Source organism: Agrilus planipennis, unplaced genomic scaffold (assembly GCF_000699045.2).
Source record: "Agrilus planipennis isolate EAB-ADULT unplaced genomic scaffold, Apla_2.0 scaffold44, whole genome shotgun sequence".
Taxonomy (NCBI): Eukaryota; Metazoa; Arthropoda; class Insecta; order Coleoptera; family Buprestidae; genus Agrilus; species Agrilus planipennis.
This window is the reverse complement of record NW_020438939.1, coordinates 1,042,229-1,058,404: the sequence shown is the minus strand read 5'-3', so window position 1 is coordinate 1,058,404 and position 16,176 is coordinate 1,042,229. Positions and strand designations below refer to the sequence as shown.

General features: G+C 35.6%; 1 protein-coding gene across 1 annotated transcript in view; it reads left to right on the top strand.

Annotated features, from left to right (window-relative positions):
• The window catches only part of LOC108733464 (protein dead ringer-like), a 198,392-nt gene that overhangs the window by 50,094 nt on the left and 132,122 nt on the right, over positions 1-16,176 (top strand). Inside the window, exons 2-3 of the mRNA XM_018464638.1 lie at positions 7,398-7,562; positions 10,849-11,085. Coding sequence (XP_018320140.1) covers positions 7,398-7,562; positions 10,849-11,085 — 402 coding nt within the window. The remainder of the gene's footprint in view (positions 1-7,397; positions 7,563-10,848; positions 11,086-16,176) is intronic.

Genomic DNA, 16,176 nt, shown 5'->3' with positions numbered 1-16,176 from the left:
TGAAACCATTCCATCAGTATTTTCTTATGACGTTGTCACGTTCAACTATCGTCAGTAAACCGACTTTACAGACAACCGATTTTTTATTTTCAAACGTTTGAGAGATTCATTAATTCGAATTTTGAAAGATCTTTCGATGTGGCTGATACAGCTTTTTTGCAAGAACTGCATGTTAATAATTGGTTTGTATGATACCAGAATGTAGAAAATTTTGAAATTTGTCTTTGTTGTTTTTAGTAAGTTTACTCAATTTATTGGTATTTACGTATAGAAGCAACATTGATGCTTTTCTTTTTAATAAATGATAATGCGAGTAGCCGAATTCGTTTTATCATGTTAAACAATTTTTTATCAATGAAGTTCTATTGCTTTTGCGTTCTATTTTGTTTTACGTTGACATGAGTAACTTTTTTCAAATATAATTTAGATATACCGTGTGTAGGTTTGTAGTACGATTTAGACCAAGCATTGGGATTACTTTTGTACATGACTGTACCTTCAGTTTTTTTATGTACAGTACATTAATGTATGTGTATGTAAGCAAAAGAAAATAAAAATCGAAAGTCAATACTGTTAAAGGAAGGCCCTGACCGTGCCGTGCTGTCATGGTGGCATGGTACCTGCCTATCATGTTGTAAGTACCATTACAAGACGACAATTAAAAATGCCATCGCACGTTGATTCAAAACGCAAGGTCGTTGATCGAAGTTTAGGTATTATTGTTGTTGCTTTTGTTAATGTTGTTACGCTGCCGTCAGGACATGCCATTAACTCGATTTATCTACGCTACTTAAATTCCAGAAGTACAGTCAGAAATTGCCATAAAAATATGTATTCGAGAGAAAGGAAGCAGTTTAGGACAAAGTGTTCCAACGTTCGTTTGACTGATACATTTTACCCATTAAGATAACGTCGATAAATCCGTCGCTACTTAGTTCGTAGGTAAAACAAATAAATTGCTGTAATATCGGAAAAAGGGAATAAATGATGGCGAATGTTTGAATTATGGGCATGAACATATTCGACAATCGGGGCGCAACTCACATAAAACAATGATAAATATAGAAGAGTGAAAGTTCTTATATGACGCCATATTTTATCTATAAAACTGTAGAAATTCTGAACATAAACGGAATAACAAATGTGTAATGTTGACGAAATATTTTAAATGTCGGTATCAGCTTTGTTTGGTAAAGGTCTAGATCAGTGATTCCCAACCGGTGGTTCGCGAACCCCTGGGGGTTCGCAGTGTTTGCAGAGGGGGTTCGCGAAAATAATATAATGGCGGATTTTTTAAAACGGCAATAAAATACTACCTCTATGTTAAGAAATCTATAATAAATTTCAATATTTTCATTTCTTTTTTACTTATTTGTTTTTCAAAATTACTTCATCAATATCAAAATATATCTTATTTGTTTTTCAAAATTACTTCATCCTCTTATTCTAGTATCATCACTGTACCATAAACCGTAAACCATAACCGGCGGTCTCACCCCGATGAAAATTTATGGGGGCTCAAAGTTTATTATTTTGTTGATTTTTGAATATGTAAATGAATTTGTATATTAATTTTCAAAGGATATTCGAAAATGAAAACAATGAAAATATGCCTTTATTATTTCCATAATATACATTGAAGTGCAATAGTACCAAGGATGATACGATCTCACGTTCAAGTTCAAGTACAATCAATCTCACTACAAAGAAATTGAGAAATGTAGATTATCGAGTTTATGACACAACTATTAAAAATTTTTTTTTAATTGGTTTTTTTGGCTCTTGACTAATTATCAATATCATAAATGTGGATAATTAGTAATAATAAGTAATCTATTAAATTTTATTAGACTTTGTAGTGCATGAAAATTGGAAAATTACAGAACTTTGCAACCCCATAACTCTTTATGGCGGTGCGACCGCCGCGAACTTTTTATGGTGGATTACTCAGGAAGACCTCCTCTTTCAATCCCCCTGCCCCCACCCCCATTGGGGGGGGGGGTGATAATCTATACCTATACCTTTTGTTTTCATTGATAAAAGTAATCGAATGTGTAAACGCAAATGGCAGCAAGTAGGTTGGTCGGTGTTCTGTCAGAACAGTCTAGGAGCGGCGTGCTGATGATAACCAAAGGAATCTAAATCGCGATCTACGTTAGACAAATCACTGATTGCAAACTGAATGTGAACTGATGAACAATTGCAGTTCATAAATGTTATTTTAATTCTATTTTTTGGTTTACTAATATTTGTATGCTTCTATTATTCGCAACAAATTGTTCATCAGGCAAGTCTAGCTTTTGAGATGTAATATTTGTTGAGGGATTGCAAAAAAATCATGACGGGACGTAGCGAAGCAAGGGGAGGGAATAAAAAGTGGCGTATTCAAGATGTATAGCGATCCTGGAAAATCTGGAAATCGTGTAATTCTCAGGGAATTTTTTCTGTCCTTGAAGATTCAGAATTTTTTCATGGAATTTCGAAAATTGAAAATTTAGTTGTAATTTCTTATTTGTCCCATCTAAATATTCATATTTAGTGGGAGTGATGCTCGACAGTCGATCAAATATTGACATATGGTATATTTACCTACATAACTCGAATTTTTTTCCATTTACGGATATTATAAACTATTATTTATTGTATGAAGTTATGAATGACATATGTGGTTTTAGTTGAGTAGATGTCTGGGGTACTTGGATTCCGTTTTTTTTTTTTGTTTAAAAATTGTTCTCGGTTCACTTGTATTGTTATCTTTTATCTATTTTAAACAGTTAACAAGTGTAAGGGGTTCGTTTTATTGTTGTTAAGGATGGATTGTAGGAATTCATAGAACAAATTTAAAACCAGAGCTGGACTCAGATCTACCAAAGCCATTTACCATCTTCTAATAAAAAACGATTCGTTGAAGTGACTCTTGAGTTTACAAATTGTTGCAATTCTTTTCTGAAATATTATCAAAAATTAATACACATGCAATGGGACTTCAAAAGTCACAAAATCCGTTCGAGTTACATAGAGCTCGACTTATAGATAGCCACATTAAAGTACTGCTGCCATTGTGAAATAATTTGAGTTTGAGGAAAATTCAAATTATCATTAGAGTGATATCGGCCTACAATTAGAGACAGTAGACTGTAGTTTGATATTTGCTTTTCTATACTTAATTTAACATTTATATTACGTATGACCAGGGGCGCAACAAGGGGGGAGCACGGGTGCCCAGGCACCTACTCGATTGGGTTGGGCACCCAGTCAATTCCAGTCGATTCAAATAATAACCTAACTTGAAAGTTCGGTTCAAATAGCAGCCGAACTCGATCTTTTCAAGTATTTTAATTCAATACATTGGTGACCTTTTTTTTTAGTCACTGATTTAGCACCCACTCAAACTGTAACGTTGTTGCGCCCCTGCGTATGACGCATCCTCTTTGTTTTCACCAGCTGATTTTAGGGAAGAAAATTGTAAAAGAAATTCTGTTATAGGGAGAGAAAAATCTTAAAAAAATTACCATGCTAGTAAAAAAATTCCTACGGTTTCTAGTAAAGTTTATATGCTTCTCTCTCACTGCTTTCGGCTGATCTTAAAATCGTTTATTTTTACTGTCAATTGAAGAAAAATGAAACCCTACCGACTTAATAATTTGGGGCCCAAATTTGTTCCGCATTTGCCTGTTTTTTTTTTCATTTCTCCGGTGTGTCACGGTGTATAAGACCGTCAGTATATTATGGCAAATGTTATACGGACCGAGGGTGGTCCATGTTCCGATTTAACATAAACACTCCCCAAATTTGTATGCACGCTATTATATAACACACCACGGACCGGTGGTGGTGGCGTCATTTAACCTGGCTCGTTCCCCTCTATTTTAAAAGTCAATCTAAACAAAACCCCATTATTCGTGATTGATACCAAACCAACCATCGTATTATAATATATCACAGATAAAAATAAGTGGCTGCCCGCCGCTTAAACTATCCCTAAATGGTCTGTTGTTGAATGATTTTCTAGTTTATTGACTGAATAGTGCCACTTGTGATGTCTGCTTGTCGCGCCTACTACACGACTACTTATTCAAATAAAGTAGTTGCTTTGATAATTACGCAATATAATTTCAGGGGCGGAATAAGGACCGAAAAAATAGAAGTGTGTATGTGTAATTCTATTTACATATTTATTTAGTCGGTATAATAATAATAATTTATTTAAATAATGTTGTCGATTGAATTTAACAGATGCGCGTGCGCGTTCAATTTCCGTTGCATGCTAAAATTTTATTTTTATAATTCTCTAAAAGAAGTAGCTATAATTTTCAGAAAGAACGACATGAAATATTGTTTTTAATGCTATAAATAACATTTGATGTAGCACGTTGGGTATATAAATAATATAAGTATAGTTTATCGATGCAAAATGATTAGTTAAAGATTATTCTTAATAAAAATAAGGGGTGAAATAATCTTCCTGTTAGAATGCAGTACTTATAATTTGCAGCATCCTTAGTTAATTTAAAAATATAAACCTTTAAAAGTAGTAATCGTTCATTTGTTTTTCTTTCTGGGTGAATCATTCGAAAAAATTGCGAAAAAGGAGCGGGTCTTGTCGACTGGTCAAGTGTGATAAATCGTCTAGAATTAGTCTGTTGTTGGACCTCCACAATAGTCATGGATTGTATCGAAATCGTTCAATGCCCGATGGGTAATAGATTTTCGGCGCCTGTTTAACATTCGCTTACTTTATTTTGTCGGAATGAAATGACACGAATTGTCTACGACCGTTTGTTCCGTACGAACGGTGGTCGGTATTTCTTGGATTTTAACATCATTCCGTCCTTATTTAATCCAAGGTGGCGAGTCTTAGCAGCGGAAGGGCACATGCACCACTGTATAATAAGACCTTCCTTTACCCAGATGTTTCTTGTTCGATTTTATAAATGAAAATTCTCGGAAGGAGAAAGGTTGTTTGTGAAGAATGTCCTTCGGAGAAGCCTGCACATTTAAAATGCGCTGCTACCTATAGGATGCTTTGCTTTTTTCAAAAATTGCATCGAAGGTATCATTATTGGTATAATAATGATGGGAAAACATGGAATCACAATTACAAGTCGGGCGATAGAAATCGCTTTTCGCTTTAAACTAACAAACTTATCAACAGACGTAACCTTGTAATCGTAATTCAAATATCTACTCTTAATGGTGACCTTTGATGTTTTTTATTTTATCTTTTTTCTATTAGTTACGAAAATGTTCAAAATTCAATACTCTAAGCTAATTAACCGATTTGTGCACTTAAACAAATATTGTAAATAAATTATTATTATTTTTCTGGTATCCAAGGGAAGAAAAAGTAGGGAAAGAGCGAATATGAAGCTAGGAGACGAAAAATTAGAAGATGATTTTCGGTATCTGAGAAGTCAGATAAGTCAGTTCGGAAGGAGTAGTAGGGATATAAAGCAGAGGATAGCGCAGGGTCGAGTCGCTTTCAATAAAAAGAAGTGTGGTGTCACAGACGAATGATAAGGATAACGTGGATAAGAAGGTTAGAAATAAAGAGGCATTAGAAAGAGTAGGAGAACAGAGGATTCTATGGAAGTCAGTAAGAAATACGCGGGATTGATAGGACACCTTCTCAACTGTGAAGGGCTAGTTGGAGACATATTAGAGGCGAAAACAGGAGTTAAGAGGAGTAGAGGTAGACCAAGACTAGATTACTGTTCGCAAATAGTTAAGTATTTGGAATGTTCTAGTTTTGGGGAAATGCGAAGTTTAGCTGAGGATAGGAAAGAAAATGAAAAAACAACATATAAATTCCTAACGGACATATTTGGCATGGACTCAGATTCATATCCTTGAAATGCTTGATATGAATAAAGTCTTCTGTACATTACTTTATAAATTTTTCCCTCACCATTATCACACGGTCATCCGACGACTGACTGGACTCCTTTCTATCCTGAGATAGTCTTCGCAATTCTAATCGAATCTAATCATCGTCATCGTCTCGCAAATGTTAAGCGGGAGGATACGGGTTCGATTCCGAATCTCTGTCCAGTCCAAGTTTTTCTATGGTTTTCGTGGGTCACTTTACTATATTCTGCCTCCATTTCGTCCATCTCATCTTTAAGTTATTTTTCATGCATTTCTACTACCCCTGTAAGGAGACTGAAGAGGGCCTTTCGCCTTACCCTCCGATTTTGTACCGCTGTAGGTCGAAGGGACTGCCCGTCCACCAACATTGGCCAGCGGGAATGAAACAACGAAAAATTTTACATGTGATATTTCCATTCGGGTTAATTTCGAAAATTGGACAGGCTGAAATTTTAAGGATTTTTTTATCATCCGTTCTGCGTTTTCACTCATCTCCACTTTTACTATCCTGATCTAATGTTCGCATTTCCTTAAAACTAGAACATCCCACATTCTTAACTATTTGCATTAACAGTAATCTAATCTAGGTCTATCTCTAACCAACCCTTTTAACTCCTGTTTCTGCCTTTAATATTTCTCTAACCAGCCCTTCATGCCAGATACGGTGTCTTACCTACCTCTCTCTTTAATTTTTTATTGACTTTCATAGAGTCCTCTGTTCTCCTATTCATTGCTGTTTAAAAAATTGTGCCTCTTACAAATGCGTTTACGTTGTTTTTTAATTTTATTGTAATTGTTTAAGAAAGGTGCAGGTTAATACCTTAGAACGAAATTTCTTTTTTGAATTCCGAGAAATCTACACATATTGTTATTTATTTTTATTAAAGAGTATGTTTAATGTTGATACCCCGAGGGGTTAATTTTCGAGAAATTTTTTCTTAGTACACTTTTACACTAAGGAATACATTCTGCAAATTCCACCTTTTTTGAGCTTACCTGGAAAAAACAAAAAAAAATTTTTTTTGAGTATGAAAATATTTTAGTTTATCATGTTTTAAACCCCCGCCCCCCATCAAACAACATTATTCTATTGATTTACTAAGCTGTGTGTTAGCTAGCAGTTAGTCCCGAAACTGTTTTATAAATAGTATAGATAAAGTATGAAATGTTAAAATACAAATTGGATCTGTATTTCACGCCAGTAATTTTGGAAAATACAAAATGTTGTGTTATATATTATCGACGACGAGGTTATAGCATTTTGCTTGCCTTAACGAATCGGAACAGTTCGCCTGGGCAAAAACGATCGTTCGAATTCGGACATCAGTCACGACAGGATTACACAAGCAGTTCTCTTGTCTTATGCAATTAGTACAGTATAGATATTATATTCGTTGTGCAATTCTTTCGGACGGCGTCGTGTAGAAAAACGCTTTGCAATTGTTGGCTTAGGTAGGGTTTACTTGATGATACCTATACGAGAAATGTTATCGATATGCGTTATTTATAATAGATTTGTTTTGTTCTAGTCGCAACACGATGAAGACATTAGCGAAGGAGAAGTTGATTCGACACGTGAAAACGAAGATGCCGACAGTTGCGACGAAGTCAGACGACATACAAATAACATTCTTGCCGATCATAGTGATGTACTTGCCAAACTCAAAATGCAGGTCCGAGACATCAAAGTTCAGGTGAGTCAGATCATGCCTGCTTTACATTTTTTGGTAAAGGTCTAGATGGTGGAGATGGTGGGGTCGAAGGAGAAGGTCTTCCCTACCACTGTACCAAAAAAGTTCGTGGCGGTCTCACCCCCATAAAAAGTTATAGGGGTTCAAAGTTAATAAATATGTCAATTTTTATACATTTCTAGGCATGTAAATATTTATATGGTCATTCTTAAACAATATTCAAAGGTAAAACTAATGAAAAATACATAAAAATATTGAGAAAGTTATATAAAACATTATTTAAATTCTTTATCAATAGGGTAGGTTAGGTTAGGTTATCGGGTTTTGTTCAAGTGACCACCCTCTTTCGATCCCCCACCTCCACCCGCTTGAAAATAATTATTTTATTGAATTTTATTTGAATTATAGTGTATGAAAATTGTCAAAATAATCAACTTTCAACCCCCATAACTATTTATGGGGGTGAGACCGCCGCAAATTTTTTATGGGGTTTTACTCAGGTGACCACCCTCTTCCGATCCCCCTTACCCTCTTTCGATCCCTGCACCCCCATCTAACCCCCATAACTTTTTATGGTACAGTGTTGGGCGAGACCTCCTCTTTCGATCCCACCCACCCCCACCTTCGGGGGTGGGGGCCATCACCTAGACATTTACCCATTTTTTTATGCAAAAATTTTATTTGGTTTTTATTGGGGTTCGAAAACGTAAATATCACAAATAAATTATCATAATAAGAACGTTATTGGTGCGTTGATTTTGATTATTACCGGCAAGGTAACTTATAATCTTAACAAAATGAATTTTAAAATTATCTATTGAAGAGTACATATTTATTGTTCCCTGCGTCTCTTAGTACCTTATAGTTATTCCCCATGGGGAACTTTTGGGAGCTCTTGGTCTAGGAGTTAACTCTCAATATCTGCAGAAAAAATTATAAAAAAAAACTAAGTAATCAGTGTTAAAATGAATTTGTTGGTAGAAGTAGCTTGTATTTATAATTTGGGTCAATAAAAACAAGAGAAGCTTTGGATGCATCCACTTATTGTACATTTAAACAAAGAACAATTCTGTAAAATATTTGGAGATCTTAGAAATTTTCCTAAAAACTTCTTTCCATATTGTATAGTGACTAAAGAATGTTTTATTAACTTTTAAAACTAGTTGAACTTTCTGTTACATATACAAATACTCTACTTAATGTTACGTCATGAGTGATCTCTTCTCAAGTGCATTAATAGGTATTTCAATATTAAAATATTCATCCAGATTATCAGATTCAACGTTCAATGTAGTCGTCGTTACTCCAAAAATATATTAATAAATATAATAATTATTTATTCGGTGAAATGCTGCCGCAGTGTTGCAAAAAAGCCGATCAACCGTCGAGACGGTTCTCAATTATTGAAAGCTCTCTTATGTTACAATAGGCAGAGTGACCAGTATTGTCAACCGTCAAAAAATTTTACCCCTAAAGAAAGTCAAAATCCCTAAAATCTCCACCATTACTTACAAAAACCCCAAAGAAAATAAGGACAATATTTTGGTTAGAAATTTATTTCTTAAAAACCCTTCCTTTACTTAAAGTAGTGAAAATTATTTAACATTACAAATATCATTTTGAAATCATAAATTTGAACAGTATTCATTGTTCAGTATTATGTTTCAATTCTATTGAACGCTCGTTCTTCGAGTTTATTTTATTTGTATATTAGCGATTACAATTGGTCTTGCTGGCAGCAATTTCACAGAGAAACACGAATTCTAAGTAACGAGGATCTCAAAAATCAAAAAGTCCTTACAAATACATCTAAGAATATAAAAACCCTAAAAATTTCATCCCATTTATTTACTCTCTAAACTTGTGTTGTAAGATTGGTTAGTTGTCAACGCTGGACGGGGCGTTATACAGAAGCAATTTTTCACCGTGCGGCCAAACTTATGGTGCGCGCTCACCCTTTTTATCCATACAAAAACTCTTAATCAGAGCTAGTAGATCTTGGAAAAAAAAGAGAGTAGGGACTCGATATGTTTCAGATACTATTGACATTTTTAAGCATTTCAAACGTGAAATTATATAGCCGAGTGGGGAGGCACCCCCTGATTTCTAAGGTTCGTGACCAATCTCGTTCTAGGAGACAATTTCTCTTAATTTTTTTGTTTTTGGATGCGTTGAGTCCGAACATGTGTATGAGGAGAACATTAAACAAAATGACAATTTAGGCAAAAAATGTTAAAATTCGGAATCAGCGTACCAAAAGCATTAAGAATCAATTAAAAAAACTCTGGAACGTGCTGGTCACTTTTTGGGGTCTTCCGCTCGCCTAATTGTAAGCACTTTTTTATACTACCCAGTATAATGACGTTAATGTATCTCTGCTAAATCACTACCTGTTTTTATTGAAATAAACATTGTTCCCCAATTAGTCTATTTGAAAATTGAATTTGGAAAATGTGCGAAATTTATTTGGGTAACTATAAATTAAAGGTAAGTAGTAATAATGTTGAATTTATTTAGAGCTTCTAACTATGTATAGCAGTAATAGGTTTAAATCAATTTATTTTATTTTTTTTTTTCAAACTAATGAATACAAGATTTCGATCAATAACCAATTAAATCGATTGATTGAACGATTTTGTTATGGGTTATGCTTTTTAGTTATTGTTAAACACGATTATTAGCAATACAACACTAATTGCTTCATGTCTCAGGTGGCGCCGTGGCTGGCGTTATTCAGTAATTATTTTCTATTTACCGAGTTAAAAATTACATTAGCGTTCGATATAAAATTAATGCCCTTATTATCTCATCAAACGTGTTGTCCTTTAATTTCATTGCTAGAATTGTTATGTTGTCTGCTATAAAAACTCATTGACAGGAATTGTCACAGTATCAACGTCCAATCAATTGAACAGGTGTAATTTATTTGTGATTAATATGTATTTTTTGCCTTGTATATTTTACCAATACTACAAATTGTGTTTTTTGAATAATAAATGATCAATGGAAAATATCTTGCGTTTTATCATCGGCTAAAAAATTCCGCTTGTAAAAAATTTTATAGTTCAAATAAATCAGGTAGATATTTGAAAAAATACCATGCGTTTGTTGTATATTATGCAGCAACTTTCTGTATAAATTATTTAAAATTAATGACAAAGAGTCACGTCCAGTTCGTTACTAACAAAACAAAATTAGCGTGCTTTTTCGGATAGAATTTACACCAAACCTTTTTACCCTTATCTACCCATAATGTTGTTAGTATTTTTGTTTTTGTTTTTTTTTTAAGGAGGACTACGACTTAAACAGGCACCTAACAATCTCGACACATCGGAACATGACAATGCCGGACGGTTTTCAGCTTCCAGTTTCATTTCCGTTTCCGCATCCAGTGGCAGCGTTCCTACCACCAATGACAACGCAACCTCCTCAGGCACCATCTTCAGGAAGTCCACATTCTTCGGATGGCAGCGCGTCGTCACAGCAGACGTGGTCGTTTGAGGAACAGTTCAAACAGGTGCGTCAGGTAGGTCGGTTTTTTTTTTGAATAGGGAGATTTTTCGAAGATTATAATTCTTCTCAATATTTAATGGACATTCGCAATCGATTACGGCAATGTACATGTCTACTTAAGTCTATGTTAAATCTTCGAGAATTGTCTCATTTTTTCTAGTAGTTGTTCTTGCGATCTCTCTAAAAGTATGCCTCTAATGATGTTTGGGATTGCTTTTTTCCGTTTTGTGCTGTTAGAAATTCAGCCAGTGGATAACGCATTTATTTGAAAGTTTCTTGGGTAATTTTAAATGATATTACGATGATCTGATGGTACACCTGCGGATCAAAACAATCGTTATCAGAATTATTCATGTAACAATCCTGGTTTAAACAATATGATTTATTCAAATCGATCGATACTTTGATACGTTGACAATTGTGAAAAGGCGTAATCTCATACAACGGTCAAAGGTATAAAGGTTATTGCAAAAATGATAGGTATGTTTTGCGTACTTTTGTTGCGCATACATCTACAGAGGTAGATTTAAAAACAAGCTGTGTAGTGTCGTGGGACACCCCATAGGAACGAATTTCTTTATGCTATTCCACAAATATTTTATTTATAAATTTTAGTCGAGGTATTTAAAAAAAAAAATAATTTATGTATAAATTTTTTGTGTATAAATATTACCTACCTTATAAGGTTCAAGTTCATTTCATGTTACAGTTTGTTAAATCGCACAGCTCTTATCATTAAAAATTAAATAACTTGTAAACTATTGATTGAAAAAAATCCATGCTGGTCTCATTATTTTCCTCATAAAACTCTTCAAAAAATCAAGCGCACCATAGCTCTATCTCCGATGTGTTGTTTTCAATTTATTTAATAAAAACTGAGCTGTGCCAGTAGATAGATTACTTTCTTTCTGTCTGTCTCTGCAGGCAGTAAATGCAGAGGAAGAGAGATAGAGTTTAACGCTTTATTGTAACATACAGTTTTTTTTCGGCTAACCCCTGTCTCCACAACGTCCCATAAGGAATTTCGTTCCAATAAAAATTCTCCGTTTCTCGACGCGAAATCCCCGTTTTGGTCATTTTAGCCATTTTTTTGGTACCTTCTTTGACATTTGTGTGCTAATTTTCTTACCAAAAAAATTTTTTTGCGCCAACAGAATTTCGGCTGAAATTCAGCTAACTCAATCAATCTATTATTCTTATTGAAAATTGGTAACTCTATGAACAATTTTTACCTGATATGGTTAGAATTAATACACTTTATTACCAGCGCAGAGGTTTTAAAGTTTTATAGAGTTCATGATACTTTTATGTTTAACCGACAATCCTGTAATCCTAAGTTATCCGTCTATTTCGCGGATAATTGACTCAGTATCGTAAATGTTTTAATAGTTCTTCATATTTTAATGAATGAGCGTTACGTTCAAAGCTTCAGATCTGTAAAGTGTTTTTTTTTTTATCATCACTCTTCCGAATCGTCGTGTTATTACAAACTGCTATTTTGACTTCATCCACCGATGATATTACGCCAACAAATTGGCAAAGCGATCGTTGGCCAAAATAACTGACATTTATGGGGGTCGACGTGGTACATCTTTCCGCGCCTTCAAAGAAAGAACAAGAGGACACGCGGCTTTGATGTAAATTCCCCGCCTATAGCTTCGCTCCTTAATAACGATATAAAATGTTTGAATTACGATATGACGAAGCGGAGAAACTGTGCTAAAAGCTCCGCTACCAAATTATTTAGCGCGTTTATTGCGCGACAGAAGCGATTAGCAGTACCAATTTTTAGTATCTTTCTGTTTTTCTTTTTAATTCTTCGAACTTGCTACTAAATTTGGAACACTTCCTGAGACGCTCTTCTTTATACGAGGGTGGATTGATAAGTTTCCGGCCTGACCAAGAAAAACAAGGTTTTTAAAAATTTTTTTTTTTTATTTCTCAACATAATCTCCTCCAAGGCTGTCATCAAATACTTTTATTTGAAGGGGTTAACGCCGAAGGAAATTAAAAAAGAGATGGACTCAACACTGGGGACATCCTCCCCGTCATATTCAACCGTTAAGCAGTGGGTTTCCGAGTTTAAAAAGGGTCGTGTGAGCACCTCTGATGGGCCTCGCTCAGGACGCCCCGTTGAGGTCACAACTCCAGATATGATCGAAAAAATTCATCAAATAGTGCTGGGAGACCGCAGATTGAAAGTGCGTGAGATAGCTGAGACCTGTAAGATGTCATATGAACGTGTGCAACATATTTTGCACCAACATTTGCATATGGAAAAGCTCTGTGCAAGATGGGTGCCGCGTTTGCTAACAGTCGACCAAAAATTGATTCGAAAAAACATTTCTACCGCAAATTTGTCATTGTATAAGCGTAATCCAAGCGAATTTTTGCGTCGATTCGTAACCGTTGACGAAACGTGGGTCCACCACTACACTCCTGAAACCAAAGAACAGTCTAAACAGTGGATTGGACCAGGGGAACCAACTCCAAAGAAGGCAAAAACAATTTTTTCGGCGAACAAGGTTATGGCTACTGTTTTTTGGGATGCAAGAGGTATTATATACATTGATTACCTTGCAAAGGGTAATACTATCACTGGTCAATACTACGCAGACTTATTGCAACGTTTGAGCCACGAGGTGAAAATTAAACGACCTCATCTGGCGAAGAAAAAAATCTTGTTTCATCACGATAACGCACCAGCGCACACGTCAATCGTTGCGACGGCTAAAATCAACGATCTAAAGTTTGAATTGATGCCGCACCCTCCTTACTCTCCAGACCTAGCCCCGAGTGACTATTTTCTGTTCCCTAATCTCAAAAAATGGCTTGGCGGTAAGAGATTTGCGGACAATGAAGAAGTAATCGAAGCTGTAAATGGTTATTTTGAGGAGCTTGACGAATCAGTCTATAGAGATGGCATTAATAGACTGGAACACCGCTATGAGAAATGTATCAGCCTTGGAGGAGATTATGTTGAGAAATAAAAAAAAAAAATTTTTAAAAACCTTGTTTTTCTTGGTCAGGCCGGAAACTTATCAATCCACCCTCGTATACATACTAACTTTATTATGTGCTCACGATTACCGTATTTTAAAGATGTTCTAGCCTTTTTTAAAGTAAGGGGTCATTCATAAAGTATGTAGGGTTAGGATAGGGGTGGTTCATTCAAATTTTGAATGGGTAGAAAAATTTAGTAGGCTCGTACATAACACAATTCGTACGAACCAACTACTTCAATCTTCAGTCCAATAATACATATTTGACTAAAATTTTCAGTATTTAATTTTTTAATATCAATCGAAATTCCGTATGAATCAAATGTGAATACAGTGATTGTTATTGTAAAATATTACTGATAATCAATACTCTATCATGTAGTAAATAATAAATCATTTTATTTTGTAAGCGGTAAATCAAGTGCAGTACCTAAATAAATTCCTTATAAAAGGACTAGTGTCAACTTTTAACCAGGGTCGGCGGAAGGGTATGGTACTATAGGTATCAGTACCGAGCGGCATGGCCTAGAGGTCTAGACCATTGCTTAACATTCGGGAGGACGCCGGTTCGATTCCGGGTCCGACTGCCTTGGTCCAAGTTTTTCTGTGGTTTCCTTGGATCACTTAGGAAAATGCTGAGGCAGTAATATTCCACAGATAATCTTTCATTCTCTTCTGTCTTCATTTCGGCCGTCTCAACTTTCTCACCCGAACCACCACCCACCCATTCCCACGATTCCTCAAAGCAGGCTGAAGAGGGTCTTCCGCCATACCTTCCGGCATAGTCCGGAGGGACTGCCCGCCCACCAGCATTACTGGCTGGTGGGAATGAAACACCCAAAAGTTTTTTTTTTTTAGGTAGGTATCAGTGCCCACTTGAGAAATTCCCGGCTATTACTAGAGATGGACCGGGCACCCGGTTTAGATCCGGCACTTTTTTTTAAAAAATTTACCTAATGAAAATTAGTAATTGTATTGGGACAGGTTCAACCCTTTCGTTGAAAATCCGCCAACCGAGAATCAAAATTTGATTGGTTTAGTGTTTAAACGACTTCTTGAACATAACGGTGTGGGACATTGTTGAGGGTGGTGTTTAATGGAAAACCTGTCAAAACGAAGACATGAACCATTAACCATAATAGTTTTGGTTTTGCCGGGTACCTGGTTATCCGGTATGCGGCAAAATCACTATCCGGTACATCTCTAGTAATTACTCAGATGGAAATTTTTTGGAAATTCTGCATTTTAAACGTACATTCGGGAAATGATAACAAAACAACCGAGGAAACACTTTTTAATTCCCTAAATAAATAATTTTGTTAAAAATCAAAGCAAAGTGAGAGAGGTGTTTCTCGACTCTTACCATCACTCAGGGTTAGCGTGTTCTACCGCTCTAAAATTGATATCATCGAGTCAAAAAAGCTCGGTGCCAATACTAACGATAAGTATCGTTCAGTAAGTATCGATTTTCTCAAGGGTGTTATAATTGGCGTTGTATCATGCCATATACGAGGGTGGATTGATAAGTTTCCGGCCTGACCAAGAAAAACAAGGTTTTTAAAAATTTTTTTTTTTTATTTCTCAACATAATCTCCTCCAAGGCTGATACATTTCTCATAGCGGTGTTCCAGTCTATTAATGCCATCTCTATAGACTGATTCGTCAAGCTCCTCAAAATAACCATTTACAGCTTCGATTACTTCTTCATTGTCCGCAAATCTCTTACCGCCAAGCCATTTTTTGAGATTAGGGAACAGAAAATAGTCACTCGGGGCTAGGTCTGGAGAGTAAGGAGGGTGCGGCATCAATTCAAACTTTAGATCGTTGATTTTAGCCGTCGCAACGATTGACGTGTGCGCTGGTGCGTTATCGTGATGAAACAAGATTTTTTTCTTCGCCAGATGAGGTCGTTTAATTTTCACCTCGTGGCTCAAACGTTGCAATAAGTCTGCGTAGTATTGACCAGTGATAGTATTACCCTTTGCAAGGTAATCAATGTATATAATACCTCTTGCATCCCAAAAAACAGTAGCCATAACCTTGTTCGCCGAAAAAATTGTTTTTGCCTTCTTTGGAGTTGGTTCCCCTGGTCCAATCCACTG